This window comes from Panthera pardus, unplaced genomic scaffold (genome assembly GCF_024362965.1).
Source record: "Panthera pardus isolate Hobbes unplaced genomic scaffold, ASM2436296v1 HiC_scaffold_9, whole genome shotgun sequence".
Lineage (NCBI taxonomy): Eukaryota > Metazoa > Chordata > Mammalia > Carnivora > Felidae > Panthera > Panthera pardus.
Window position 1 is genome coordinate 7,141,622 of NW_026527024.1, and position 15,688 is coordinate 7,157,309.

General features: G+C 53.0%; 1 protein-coding gene across 4 annotated transcripts in view; it reads right to left on the minus strand.

Moving 5' to 3' along the window:
• PTPRN2 (protein tyrosine phosphatase receptor type N2) overlaps positions 1-15,688 on the minus strand; it is an 814,681-nt gene that overhangs the window by 268,100 nt on the left and 530,893 nt on the right. For all 4 annotated transcript variants that reach the window (XM_053898672.1, XM_053898673.1, XM_053898671.1 and 1 more), the window contains one exon: positions 187-251. In XM_053898672.1, the coding sequence (XP_053754647.1) occupies positions 187-251 (65 nt within the window). The remainder of the gene's footprint in view (positions 1-186; positions 252-15,688) is intronic.

The following is a 15,688-nucleotide window of genomic DNA, read 5'->3' on the forward strand; positions in this document are numbered from 1 at the left end:
ACACAGCGTCACATTCGCCAGGCTCCGTGGACCAGCGTCTTCAAGCAGCGGGAGGTAACAACTCCGGCCTCCCCCAGGTCAGCGTGATGTCACACGGACCGTGTACGGCCGTCCCCCGGGTCCCCACACGGACGGGAGCGGCTCCCCAACAGGCGCGTCTCAGAGGGCAGCCCCTCCTGTACTCACCGACCCGCTTCCCGCCTGAAGAATCTCCAGTCCAGATGCTTTTTCCAGTTTGTCCTTGTTGTCAACTGTTAGGAAAAATTAAGAAGCACAGGGGTCAGCTTACAGAGCTCATCGTTCTCAAGACACTCTGAGCATTTTCCTCTATTGAAAAGCATTTCACGAAGTCACTGTGTGCAGACGGCCGAATTCAACAGCCCAGCTGTGAACGAGCCTGGAGCTGGTCCCGCTGGGCACGAGGCCCCTTCCGCCCCCCCACCCCCACCCCACCCCCGGAGCAGACGCACAGGGCAAGCGTCATCACAGGGAGCTCACGCGGCTGTTGCAAACACTGCACGAGGCGTCGAATGCAGACATTCTCTGCGTACTGCGAAGTCTCATTTTAGAACTATCTGATGGCCATTCACTGAGCAATCATCGGGAGACACCCTAACCCTAGCCCATTGACCAGGGTCCGAGCTCACGAAGAAGACTCACTGGGAGGCGAGCCTGAGCGCGGGCACTGACTCCAGCAGTGCCGGGGGCCGCCCCGTCCCTCATCCGCGCCCTACTTTGCCCCTGACTTAGAACGAGGGGGACCGGCAGAGGACGATGACCCTCCATATGAGACCAAGGGAAGTGAGCTCTGGAACAATTAGCAGATGTAAATGAAAACCCGGCAATCCTAACGCCCGCACGGCAAACCCACCTGCCCCCACTTTGTCGGGAAGAAGTCGTGTCACGAAGCAATTGACCTTGGCTTACAAATCTGCAGCAATGTTCTTTCGGGTAAAGCCCATGTCATTTTGGAAATGAATACCAGGAAAAACACAATTTTATTGCAGACCCTAAGAATGAAGAGTGTCTTGCAATTGTGGTTAATGCCGAACGAGAACAAGAAAATAGCGGTTACTTCCAACTCTTAGTGTCCTGCACCCACGTTAATCTTGGGTAATGGGATTATATCTCGTAGAGGGTTACAAACAGGAGCCCGCTGTAGCCTGTCTGCCCACCTCGGGGCCTCTCATCGTCTTGTACCAAGTTTTTCCCCGTGAACAAATGAACATTATTTTTTACACGCAGGTAATTATCCCCGCGCTGAGAGAGCGAGGCAGACACAACCCCGTCTGGGCCGGAGAGGCAAACGCTTTCAGACCCTTCAGTGGGTGCGGGGCCAGAGAGAGGGCAGGGGGAGGGGGTGTCCCAATGTAAACCCCGAATGGAGGGGAACAGTCTTGAAGAGCCAGAGTACAAAGCAATCGATCTTAATGTTCTTCTGCGAACAAAGGAAACACTTTACTGAATGTCAAGCTACTTTTGGGGGGAATAATAGTGAGCTCTTAAATAGGCTGAGAAGGAGAAAGCGCATGAAAAGGGTATTTTAAAGGGACTGCACTTACTGCTACAGAGGAGTACCCGATATTTCAGGGTCAGGGATGAAAAAGCCAGTCTGACAATAATAACGCGGAGAACCCAGTCCGAGGGTCAGCAAACCTCCTAGAGAAGGCGGGGTGGTAGGTGTGCTGGGCGGGGCAGGCCAGGGGTCTGCGTGAAGGCACAGGGATCCTACCCAAGGGGACGTCCTGGTGGTGTCCCAACAAAACCTCCTCCACAAAGCCGGCGGCAGGTGATCTCCCCCCACCAAGCAGAGGGCCGGACGCTGGCCATCCTCCTGTTTGCAGGGCAAAGTTAGGACCCTTCCGCAGGCTTGCCGACCAGTCCCCTAGGCCCCAGGCCCTTTCCTGCACCAGAAATGCACGCTGGCCTCAGCTCGAGGGAAGCAGGATCGCCCTCCAAGCAGCCCAAGCCCCGGGTGCTGGGAGGCCTTCCCGGCAGCGACTCCTACCGGGGTCCCCACAGGTCTCAGAGCCACGCAGCGCGGACTCACCACACCCCCAGGACACTCGGTTATCCAGCCTTCCCACTGCCCGGAAACGGCGACACAAATGACCTCCAGTGAGCAGACGACAGTAAAATGCGGTGACTGAACCATGCAGGGCTGAGTGGGTACCAAGTCCTTTGGGTTTTTTTGACTGTGTTCTAATAAAACTTTATGGACTTCACAGCTTGAATTACATATGATTTTAATGTGTCATGAAGTACTATTATTTTGATATTGCACTAATTCAAAATTCAGAAATTATTCTTAGCTCACAGGCCATACAAAACCAGGTGACAGGTTAGATTTGGCCCATAGGTCATAGTAACGGACCCCTATTGTAGATCCAGCAAAAGTCTTTTGTTTTCAACGGCTTTAAATGTGAGTGGGTAGAACGTCCTTCAGCTGCGTTGAATGTCTGGCTCCCAATATCCCTGAAAACAAGGAAAGGAGCCCCAGGGGAGCACGGCAGCCCGCCCCCACCCCAGCTTCCAGGAACTCTCGCCCCGTTTACAGCCCGATGTGTCCTGTTTCCTGGACTCCCCCACGTCTGACCCATCACGGTGCCGCGTGCACGCGTGGCCCGCGGACCGGCTGCCGCCCGCATGCTGTCCGTTACAGGCCTTCTGAGGAAGGGTCTGCGTTCCCCAGTTCTACCAGACCACTTGCCACTGGCACCTTCTGACCAACTCCAGAAAGTTCTGGAAGGGGCACTGGCTGCTTGGCAGGCTCTTTGGGAAACGCTGCGTCACCAACGCCGATGGACAAGCACGGGCCGTGTGTGAGAAAGCGGTGCCGTCACAGCCCGACCCACGGCTGCGCTCACAGGTCGATGTGGCTGCTGGTTCTGACACAGGTCGTCGATAAACACAAAGCGATCTGGGGACCAGGGGGCATCGCATTACGGTTTAATCGCTGGTCTCCGCTTTTTTAGTGGCACGCAAGACAAAATGATGGCCTCTGAGAGCTGGCGCAATGCGGCGCCCACATGTGCCCCGGGTCCCCGTGATGCCCCGGAGGCCGCCGGGACCGTGCGTCCGCTTCTCGGGGCCCGGGCGGCGCTCGTGAGGCTCCGCCAGCCCAGAGCCTCCCAAAGCCGTCCTGGCCTTTTACAGAGGAGGTCACTCAGCTCCAACCAATCGGCCACTGAGACACGCAGCCCGAGCCCGGGAGTAGCGGGCGCAGGGCCTGGTTCAGGCTCCTGAACGGATCAAAGTGAGACGGAAGCCAAAGTCCACATAATCAAGCCCCAAATCACAACAGCAGCAAGGATGCCCCTGCCAGGCACCAAGGAGCAGTCCGTAACCTCCGTTAGTCCTAAACACCCTGGGATTTGTATCACGTGGTCTCCTCCTCAGAAATGGGGAAGCCGAGGGAGCACGGTGTGTGGCCCGGAGCCACGGGCAGGGCCGTCTCGGGCGGTGTGGGCTTGTCAGGAATACGGCGGCCCCACGGCTTAAGGACGGACATCGACTTCCCACAGCGCCGGGGGCCACGCACCCCACACGGAGCGGGTGGCGGGCTGCGTGTGGGGAGGACCCTCTTCCCCACTGCAGGCCGCCGCCCCCCAAGGTGCCCACACGTGGTGGAGCGGCTCTCCCTTCCTCTTCTCACGTGGACCCCAATCCCGCCGGATTAGGGCCCCCTCCTCATGACCTCGTCTGACCCTTACTATCCCCGTGTCCGTAAACACAGTCAGCCTGGGGGTGGGGACTCCACATATGCATCTGGGGGCACGAGCCGGCCCCCAGCTCCAGGCCCGTCGGTGATTCTGTCCAGCGACACCCCCGGGCTGACCCGCCCAGGCTCCACGTCCCGCGAGTGGCCATGAAACGCCAGGCCGATGGGGCGGCTGCGGGGAAGGACCCGTCGTGAGACCCTCGGGAGTCTCAGGCGTGCTCGGGCGCGTGGGCACCAGGCTCTGGGCCCCAGGAGCGGTGGGCTTCCGCTCCCAGACTCCCCGCTGTCCAGATTCTCTGTCCTCTGCAAATACCAACGGTCGCCGAGGGACCGCCATCCCGTGCCAGCCACCCTTTGTGGGCCACTCCCGGCCTCACCGCGCAGGGAGTTTCCAACGGCAAGCCGCGGGCACGCAGGAAGACCGGCTGTGGTCCTGCGCACGGTCCTCTGCCTCACCCAGCCTCGGTTTTGCCCTCAAGCTTGAGGACACCGTCTGTTTGCTCATTGCTCTAAGATGCCAACAACCTGTGGTCTCCGAGGCTATTGATGTGTTCATCGATGCTTCTCTGCTTCAGCGTCTGAATGCACCTGAGTGTCCCTCCGGGCCGCCTGCTGGGTGACCTGGGTTAAGGCCCAGCTTCCCCATCAGCATCACTGTGTCCGTGAACCCCCCGCTCTGAGCCCCACTCGCTCTGAGAGCCACGCAGCCACCCCTTCCACACAACGTGGCCGCCGGCCGGCGCCTGCTCTCTCTTTGTCCTACAGACAGCTCTCCTGTTCTTTTCAGCGCAAGTGGCCCTGGAACGGAAGCCATCCCAGCCAGCTCCGGCACGTTCCGTGATGCCCAGGCCACTGGGACATCCTCCTCCGCGCGGCCCCACACGTTTGCCGTTTCGGGGAATTCCCTCTGAGAGTGCCCCCAGCCAGGGCACCTCCTTCCAGAAATCCCTTCTGCCGGGTGCAACAGAGACACGAACACCCTCTGCCTCACCCTGGACCCCACGCGCACGGCGCCGCCCCCTCAAGCGTCTGGCCTGTGCCCACGCCGCTCCCTGCATCGCTGTCTAAGCGAACGACCACTTTCTAGGCACGCCACGGCAACACAGCCATTTTGTTTGGTCTTTGGCTAAAGGATTTTAAGAAAAGACAAACCTACTAGCGTTCCATCAGATGTCAGTTCCACGCTATTTTTGTGGCCTCGCGTGGACTCTGACCTGGTGGGTCCGAGCTGGACGGCAGGGCCAGGGGGTGGAAACCCTGCGAGAAGCTGTTTTAATAAAGCCGAGAACAATGCATAAAGCCCATTTTTATCTTCAAGGGAGACAAAAAGGAAGTCCTTTAAAATTAAATTCACCAGATGAAGGATATGCAAATTACCTGGAGAAGCGGAACCCTACAATGTTCTCAAAATTCTGCAATAGCCTATTTAATTAGTGTTTTAATTTATCAGAAAAATTCCCTGCACTGGACAACTGGTGCAGTGTCCCTGTAATTAGGCACGCAGTGACAGCACAGCGCGGGTGCGTTCTCGGCCCCGCCACTTGAACTGAAGGGCGGGCAGAAGTCTCTTCTGAGAGCTAAACCGGGACGGGACAATTTAAAAAAATTTTTTTTTTTTTTAACGTTTATTTATTTTTGAGACAGAGAGAGACAGAGCATGAACGGGGGAGGGGCAGAGAGAGAGGAAGACACAGAATCCAAAACAGGCTCCAGGCTCCGAGCAGTCAGCCCAGAGCCCGACGCGGGGCTCGAACTCACGGACCGTGAGATCGTGACCTGAGCCGAAGTCGGACGCTTAACCGACTGAGCCACCCAGGCGCCCCATGGGACGGGACAATTTTAACGGCTGTGCTCCGTTAGAGGGAACACGGAGAGGGAGCAGGGAGCAGGGGCGGGTGAGGCGGGTGGGTGGAAGCTGGCCCCCTTCGGGGTGGCCCGTGGCCCCTGCGGGCACAGCCCACTGCCGGGGGCACAGAGCTGCACCTGCGCACGTTTCCATGGAAAACCTCCTCCACTCTGACACCCACAGGGGCATCTGTGAAAGGGAGTGGAGCTTCTGGCTCATCGGGGGACCTCAGAGTGGACCTGCTGGCTCCTCCTTCGCCTGGGGGTGGGATGCCACACACTTTCCTTGGGGACGTCTCCCTGCTTGGACCTGCCGGCTGCAGCCAGTGCTGGGGAGGGGAGGGGCAGGCCCGAGAGGAAGCTGCACCTGCCAGGGCACCACCCAGGAGCTCTGCCAGCCCCGCCCACGTCCTCCTTTCCTTGGTGGGGTGAAGAAGTGTTACAGGGCGGGGGGATGAGCTGAGCACCCCCAGACCCCGCACTGGGGCGAGGGCACCAGCTGAGCACCCCCGGAACCAACATTGCAGCCCAGTCTTCTCAGGGCAGGGGATCATTACCGGAATTTAAACAACAGCAAAAAGGAAGTGTTCCTGCTTAATTTCAGTTCATTCTTTTTCCACACAAGCCTTTCCTAGGAGGCCAGAGTCGGAGGATGAGGCCCGTGGACATGACTCCTTTCCCACCTCAGGGTATTGGCTGAACGCCGGTCTGGGGAGTTACAGATGCCCCAAACCATGTTCTCCTGGATGGTAACAGGTATCGGGCAAAATGGGGTCTCTGTTCACACAAGTGTGGGAAACGCAGAGCTAAATAGAGCCGAACACACGTAAACACACCCGTGAGCCTCCTCAGAGCCTTTAATGTGCTCTAGTGCCTTGTGGCCCCCCTGAAGGTACATGGGACTGATGGCCACGCCGGACGGGCTGGGGACCACGTCAGACCACGGGGAGGGGCGGCGGGGGGGAGGGGCGGGGAGCCGCTCATCCCCCTGGCCTGCGTCTGGGGCTCCTGATGCTGGGACCCTCTTGTGGGCGGACAGGCACCCACCCAGCCCTGCAGAGACCCAGACGCTTACGCAGACAGAGCTGTGGCTTTGTGACAAAGTGGGATCACTAGGCGCCTGGAGCCCAAGAAAGCTGACAGGTGGTGAGGGGGCCGCTGCCACCTAGGGAAGGAGCAGCCACGTGCAAGCTCGTCACGGTCACTGTGGGAGCAAAGGGCCAGGGGGCCTTGGGGCGATGGGGGGCAGACGTCCCAACCATGGACAGCGGAGGGGGGTGCAGACACAGGTGCAAGGCCTGCGGGATGTGGAAAGGGCGCCAACAGTGGACGCCAAGCCCTGGCCCCACGGCTGCCCACTTCCTGTGGGCGTCACGGGGCCCTGCCAGCAGGCGGTGTCCCGATGCCGGTACTACAAAGAATTCTTTGGGCTTATCATCTGGGCCGTGGCTCCTTCAGAGTTTTGTGCTGCTCTGATCTGAGCGGTTGGCTGGAGGCTGGGCCCATCGCACCTAGAGAACGTGCTGGCCTCTCCCACCCGCTCTGCGGCAAGCCCCATCCTCGAGAAGGGGGTCTTGGTCCTTTGCAAACAAGATGCCCTGGGGCGGGGGAGGCGCTGGGCTGGTGGCACTGCACCCCTCACTCGTGGGTCCCCCTGTGGCACGGGCCCAGAGTCCTGGGCCGGCCCTGTCTCTCCCCCTGCCCCGCAGACGGCCCCGGGGCCGGGGCGGCCATGTGCCCTGCAAACCCCCCACGAGGGGCAGAGACACACGTGGGACCCCTGGCCCAGGGGGCCCGGCTCGCAGCCCGCGCCCGCGGCCTCTGTCCTCTGAAGGTGACGCGTCACTGCTGCCCAGACACAGAGTGGCTTGTCAACCCTCTCCGAGCCAGAAAGCAAGACTCCTGCCTGAAGAAGCTTCATCTCCCTGCCACGCGGAGCATCCACACGCTCTTGTACCGCGTTTGTGGTTCTGGACTTCGCGTGGATGAGCGCCGGATCTCAGCAGTCGCACACGCTGCAACGCCGAGCGAGCCCTGTTCCCGACCCCCCGTGTCAGCCAGTCTAGACGAGCACGCAGGAACCACGCGCTGCCTCTTTCCACCGGCGACCGGGTGCCCGCGGAAGCCAGAAACCCACAGGCTTCGTTTTTTATAACAATGACTACAAGCAGATCAAATTTGCAAAACACAGAATTAAAAATTCATCTTCACTTGAACACTTGATTTCAAGCTTTGTTATCTATTGTTATACTTTGTCTTCTAACCGTAATAGACCATTTTGAGTATTCTTAAAGAAAAATAACCTTTTTGAAGATATAGACATCATTTTAATTTCAGTTTGATACGTATTTTATATTTTTTGATGAAAACACCTTTACGTTTTATACTCTGTGTGCAATTATACTTGAATCGTTCCTGTCTAAATGCACGGATTTTATGAAAATCTTGGTAAACAACATAATTAGTGATTTTCTGAAATAAGGGGAAGAAAAGACACAAGTATGCAACAATTAGGAATTACATTCTTTAACTTATTACTCAGTAAACTCTGCTAGTCCATCAAGAAAACAGCCAAACATACATGACAATGATTCAGTCCAGCTGTCTTTTATTATTTGCCTGATTTTCAGAAATAAAAACTATAGCTCTATGCATATTTAAACAAAATTTTTCATTATGAATATATATTTCAAAGTATGAAGATAAAATTTTAAAAAATTTAATGTTTATTTTTTGAGAGAGACAGAACACAAGCAGGGGAGGGGCAGAGAGAGAGGGAGACACAGAATCCGAAGCAGGCTCCGGGCTCTGAGCTGTCAGCACAGAGCCCAACACGGGGCTCGAACTCATGGACCGTGAGATCGTGACCTGAGCCGAAGTCACAGGCCTAACCGACTGAGCCATCCAGGTGCCCCCAACGTTTTTTTAATGTTTATTTACTTATCTTGAGTGAGACAAAGGGAGAGAGACAGAGCACTCACAGGCAGGGGAGCAGCAGAGAGAGACAGAAAGAGAGAATCCCACGTGGGCTCCACAGTGTCAGCACAGAGCCTGACGTGGGGCTCGAACCCACGAGCTCATGACCTGAGCCGAAGTCGAGTGACGGACCCATAACCTACTGAGCCACTCAGGCGCCCCTCATGATCAATTTTTTTAAAAGCTTGTTAATGTGATGTAGACCCTTAAATCTTAGAAACCGGCGTGGGGTTGCTGTTTGCACTACGCCGCAGGCCCCTCCGGCGTTCGAGGCGGGCTGACGGCCATCACGGCAGACTCACGGTCCTGTGAGGACGCAGGTCATTCCAAAATTCGTCTCTGCAGAGCCCTCCTGGGGGGGTCCCATCTGCACGGGGTCCCTGCCACAGGTGCAAGGCTTTCACCAGCTGACCCTAGTCATCTGTGGCTCCTTCCCTCTTTGAACACCCCCCGGAGGTACGCTCCTGCTTCAGGGCCTTTGCACATGCTTTCTGTTCCCGGGGCCCAGTATCCACAGGGCTCCCCTCCCTCACGTGTCAGTTTATTGCTGCCCAGTAGAAGACAGCCCCATCGCCTGGACTGCCCACCTGTCTCTGCTTTCCGCCCCCCCCCCCCAACTAGGGTGCAAACCCAACAAACCCAGCAGGATTCGGTCCGCGTGGCAGGATTGCCCCAGAGCCCAGGACAGTGCCAGGCACTTGGGAGGGCATCAGTGGCAACTCTCGCTTCATGGAATGAGGAAATGAGTTCAGCCCCCAGCGGGAGGGGGCACCGTGACCACGAGCACTTATCACTGCTACTGTGGCTGCTGCCGGTGGACGATCTCACCCTCCCCGTGCTAGTTTTCAAACCAAAGTGTGGCCCAAAGAGACGCCTGAGGATGCCTTGTTGTCACGACGCTCTTCTGACGGGACCCGCTGCTCCCTGAGCGCCGGTTCAAGACTGTGTCTGAAAGCACATGCGTTCTCACGCGCCTGCTGGAGCATCGGGCCTCCTGTCTCCCTCGCGGCCACACGGAACTGATCATTGGCGCAGGAAGAGAGCCTCCCGGACAGCCGTGGGCAGCAGGCTCTTGGGCTGGCCTTGGTGAGCCACCGGCGGCAGGGCACGTCTCTGTAATGTGCCATAGCAACGCGAACACAAGGAAATGTTTTGATGTGAGTCATCTCAAGTCAAAAAGCAACTGCTGAGAGTCACATGTCGCCACGATATTTGGACATTTAATTTTGTTAGCTGTCAGGAAGAATTAAAATGACCCCGGAACGCGACTGCTTTCCTGACAATTATTTACTACCAGAGAAGCCATTTAAAGCCTAATTCTAAGAGGGAAAACGGAAGGGGGGTGGGTGCTCTCTGTTCTTTCCCTGGCCTGGAAATGGAGGTCTCATCAGCTTTGTCCCGCAAGGAAATGGGTCCTCTGTCTGCTCTGGTCTCCGGAGGCACTGGACGAAGGGAATGGAGACTCGCCCGTTCCGGGACAAGAAGAGTGACGGCAGGAGGAGCCCCCATCCCTGTGCCCGAGGCTGGTGCCGGACCGCAGGGCGGCATGGGTGTGCCCTGCACAGACCTGCTCGCAGGGCCACCCCCCACAAGGGGTCTGCTCACCGGTCAGTCTTTCCACACACCCGTTTGCAGTTGGAAAAGATGGCTGAAGCAACCCGCCAATGCTCGTTTCTTTTTTTTTTTTTTTAATTTTTTTTTGACATTTATTTATCTTTGAGAGAGAGAGACAGAGACAGAGACAGAGCGTGAGAGGGGTAGGGACAGAGAGAGAGGGAGACACAGAATCCGAAGCAGGCTCCAGGCTCCGAGCTGTCAGCACAGAGCCCAACGTGGGGCTTGAACTCACAAGCTGTGAGATCATGACCTGAGCTGAAGTGGGATGCTTAACCCACTGAGCCACCCAGGCGCCCCCCAATGCTCGTTTCTACACACACAACCAGAGCCTCACTCTGCTGGCGAGGGAAACAGCGGGGTTCTTTCGGTCAATAAAATAAACGCATTTTTTATGTACGTGCAGTATATATCGTTTTACTAAACACGTCACGGGATCCTGCAGATATGTCCCCAGCTTTCTCCCGACGACTTTCCCTTGAAGGTTAGAAATATTTTTTGTTAATTTGCAATTCAAAAATATCAACGTTTTATATTTGTATTTAATTAAATATTAGATACCAATGAACATTTATAAAGCACGTGTTGTGTATAAAGAACAGTGACAGCAAACGCCCGGGATACCTATGCCCCGAAAAAGACCTGGAACCTTACAATCCCGCGAACGCTGCATGGTCACACCCCTCCTCCCCGTCAGACACGAGTTCCCTGGACTTGGGTGGATCCTTTCCTTTCCTGTAGACTTTTCCACACGCGTAGGTTGCTTAGTTTTGCTGGGGTTGAGGGTAGCATGGTGGGATGATGACGTGTATGTTCTCTCGGACTTGTCTCTGTTGCTAACGTGTGTCTGAGGCCGTGAGCTTCTGTGGTTCTGTGAGGCACCGTGGTATGTGCATCCTCGCTGCTGCGTGGCCTTAGTCCGTGTGTCCTCGCTGCTGTGTGGCCGCGGTCCGTGTGTCCTCGCTGCCGTGTGGCACTGTGGTCCATGTGTCCTCGCGTCCTCGCTGTCGTGTGGCTGTGGTCCGTGCGTCCTCGCTGCCGTGCAGCCGCGGTCCATGTGTCCTTGCTGCTGTGGTCCGTGTGTCCTCTCTGCCGTGTGCTCGTGGTCCGTGTGTCCTCACTGCCGTGCGGCCATGGTCCATGCATCCTCGCTGCCACGCAGCTACATCACGTGCATCCATTCAAACATCCAACCCAACGGGCAGCCGCGGCGTTCCACCCGCCCTCCCGCCACCTCCCACCTGGGGCCGCCGGGCGCATCCTTGTCTGTGTCTCCGGCCCGTGGACAGACTTTTCTCCGGTGGAACCGCTGGAACATGCCTGTCCCACAGTGGTTGCCCCGGCAGTCGGCTTGTAAGAGTTTCTGTTGCTCCCATCAGCTTCCAGACTTAACACCGTTGCCAGTCTGGTGGGTGCAACGCTGTGTCTCACGGCGCTCTCCAGGTGCATTCCTCTGGGTCCCGGTCGGTGTCTTCCTGTGCCTTACTCACACTCGTGCTCCCTCGGGTGTGAGATGCTTGTTCGTACCTCTTGCTCATTTTTCTGTCGGGTTGTCTTTTTCTTATTTCTTTGTTGTTCTTCAAACATTCTACACACGAATACTTTGTCAGTTGTGTGGGTTATTCAGAGCTTAGCTCAGGTTGTGGTTTGGCTTCGTAAATTTCCTAATTTTAATACACTCCGATGTATCATTTTCATTAAGATTTGCACTTTGGGTGTCTTGTTTACAAATTCTCCTCTATCCCAAGATCATAAAGATACCATTTCATATTTTCTTTTAAAAGCTTTAAGTTTTGCCTTCACATGTGAGTCTTAGATCCAAGAACTGATTGTGTATGAGGACAGGTTTTTGCCCCTAACTGGACACCCAGGATTCCCAGGATGGTTCACTGAAAAGGCCATCGTCCTCCTCTCTGATCTGCCGTGCCAGCTCTCCCAGCTTCTGTCACTTCCTCAGCAAGCTGGGCCTCCTCCGCCCCGGGGCCTGCGTCGGCCCCGGGTCCTGCCTCCACCCCCAGCCCTTCCGGGTCACGCCCCTTCGCGGGAAGGCCGAGCCTGACCCTGTTTTCTTCTGCCTGGGTGCCTGCGGCTCTGGCTCTTTGCACTTACACTCAGCTGGTCAACTCTCCAAATAAATATAAAACAAATTTTTAAAAACCTGCTGGGATTTTTGTTAAAATGTTATTGAATCTGAAGGTTCGGGAGACTTAACATCGTTATTCTCAGCGTGCGATGTTGTAAACCTCACCGCATATGTGGGTCATCTTTCACAGCTTCTAATACGGTTTTATAATTTTCTCCATGAAAGTCTTATATGTTTAAATAAATACTCCTGGTATCTTCTTTTTTTAACGGTAAATGATGATTGTTTTTTGAAACTGTACTTTTAACTTTTTTCTAAGTACAGAAACGCAATTAGCTTTCGCCCATGATCTCACATACGGGGGCCCATCTCAGCGCCTCGTGGTAGTAATTCATCTGGGTTTTCCTTTGTGTTTTTGAATAAATAATGAGATCCGCCTGTAAATAGTTATGGGTTTTTCTTCCTTTCCGATGATGACTTCTATTTCTTCCTCAAGCACGATGGCAGGACCCTCCTACAGGATACTTACTAAACGCAGTGACACCACACATCCTTAGTGTATTCCCACTGCTAAAGGGAATATATTCAGTGTTTCACTGTTAAGGAACATATTTCTGTAGGTTGCTTTTAATCAAGTTAGCAAACCTGTCCTATTTTAAAGCATTTTCATTACGAATGAATGTTAAATTTTTTATCAAAATCTATTAGGAAAACAGTGATTTTTCTTCATTAATCTATTAATGTGGTCAATTACGTTACCTACCTTTCTAATGTTAGAACTTAAATTGTTCGTGATGTATTTAAAAATTTTTGTAATGTTCAATGTTTATTTATTTTTTTTTTTAATTTTTTTTTCAACTTTTTTTTTTTTTTTTAATTTATTTTTGGGACAGAGAGAAACAGAGCATGAACGGGGGAGGGGCAGAGAAAGAGGGAGACACAGAATCGGAAACAGGCTCCAGGCTCCGAGCCATCAGCCCAGAGCCTGACGCGGGGCTCGAACTCACGGACCGCGAGATCGTGACCTGGCTGAAGTCGGACGCTTAACCGACTGCGCCACCCAGGCGCCCCTGTTTATTTATTTTTGACAGAGGGAGAGAGCAAGCATGAGTGGCAGAGGGGCAGAGAGAGAGGTAGACACAGAATCAGAAGCAGGCTCTAGGCTCTGAGCTGTCAGCACAGAGCCTGACGTGGGGCTCAAACCCATGAGCTGTGAGATCGTGACCTGAGCCCAAGTCGGACGCTCAACTGACTGAGCCCCCTAGGAGCCCCTGGCCACCAGCTTTCTTAATGTTTATTTATTTTTGGGAGAGAGAGAGACAGAGACAGAGACAGAGCATGAACGGGGGAGGGGCAGAGACAGAGGTAGACACAGAACCCAAAGCAGGCTCCAGGCTCCCAGCCGTCAGCACGGAGACCGACGCGGAGCTCCAACCCGTGAACCACGAGATTGTGACCTGAGCCGAAGTCGGACGCTCGACCGACTGAGCCACCCAGGCACCCCTATCGTGTATTTTTTAAATAAATTGCTAGATTTAATCTTTTGTATTTGGTTTAGTTTGCGCATCTATGCAAAGATGCATAGAAAGAGACACTACTCATTTCTCTTCCCTGTACTATCTTTATTGAGTTTTGGGACCGGGGGGACTCAGCTCAGGAGCGGAGCAGTGGGGTGCTGAGTGTAACACCGGGTTTCTTTGGGTGTGTGAAACAAGATCTCACACAAATGTGGGGCTGGGATTTTCTTTGTGGGAAGACTTTTAACTACTAATTCAATTTCCTCCTCACTCGTAGGACTGTTACGGCTTTCTAGTTCTTTATTTTGGTCACATTATCTAAATTTCTAAATACAGCACCCCTTGTTCACGCCACCCTCAGTTCCCAATGTTATTTCTGGCTTTTCTCTTTTGTCCTGATCATTTACACCAGAGATGTTTCAACTCTATCCATTTTTTCGAAGGAGAAACTCTTACTTTGCTTTCCTCTTTGTTTGGTCTTTTATTTCTGCTTTTGTATTTATTTCCTTCCTTCTACTTCACTTGAGTTTATTCTGTTGTGTTTTTCCAAATTCTTAACTTTAACACTTAATTAGTTTTATGTTGTTTCTTTTCTAATATAAACAGTCAATGTAATAATGTTCTCTCAACTTTCTACTCAGGGCAAACTCTTTCACGTACTGAAATAGAGTCCAACATTTCCATTACTGTTGACTTACATTTTTCACGCTTCTGTTTTGATTTTTTCTTTGACCCATTGCTTTTCAGAAAAAATTAAAACTTTCTAAAGTCACGAGTGAGATTCTTTTACTCATTTCTGTGAGGCAATATCATTGCTGTCTAAGAGTGTGGTTTGTGAGATACCAGTTCTCATAGATGTGCTGCCCGAAGAGAACACACGTGACCTGCACGTGATGTGTGCCGTCTTCCTGCTTCTGAATCGTGCTCAGCACCTGAGCGGCTGAGACCTCCCGTGCCCTTCTGACTTTTTGCTTGATTTTCCAGTTACCGCGGGAGGCATACAAAACCTCGCACTGTGAGGGTGAAGTTGGCGATGTCTCCTCGTAGTTCTATCAAATTTTGTTCATATATATTCAGACTATGTTACCAGGACACGGATTTGAGATTTAAATATCCCATCATTATATAGTGATCCTTTTTTTCTCTGAAGGTTTTTTTCTTAGATATGCTTTATCTGTGTTCAGTACAGTAGAGCAATATTCTTTGGTCAGTATTTGCTTTTGCCTTTCACAAACCTATTTATTTGTTTTCCAGTCTATGAATCTCTGTTTTTAATTGGAACTTACATTATTGTGATTTCTGATATATTTGAAGTTATTGCTAGCATCCTATGTTTTTTTTTTTTAATTTACATCCAAGTCAATTAACATATAGTGTAATACAGGTTTCAGGAATAGAATTTAGTGATTCATCACTTATACGCAATAACACCCAGTGCTCATCTCAACAAGTGCCCTCCTTAGTGCCCATCGCGCATTTAGCCCATCCCCCCACCCACTCCCCTCCAGCACCCCTGTGTGCTCTCTGTATTTAAGAGTCTCTTAGGGTTTGTCTCCCTCCCTCTTTTCATATTATTTTTGCTTCCCTTCCCTTATGTTCATCTGTTTTGGATCTTAAAGTCCAAAGTGAAGTCATATGATATTTGTGAAGTCATATGATAGTGAAGTCATAGGATATTTGTCTTCCTCTGACTTATTTCGCTCAGCATAATACCCTCTGGTTCCACCCACAACCTGTGTTGTCTTTATGCCTGAAAGTTACATAGTCAATTTCTAACTCTTCGTGGTTCCCAGAGACGTTAAAATCCACATGCACAAATTCTCATCAATTAATAAAGCTCTGGGCTTTTTCCCTAAAATTACAAAGACCTTGGAACACTTTCACTCAATCATGCTCATCTCCGTGAAAATACTGTCGTTTTGTGTTTGCTGT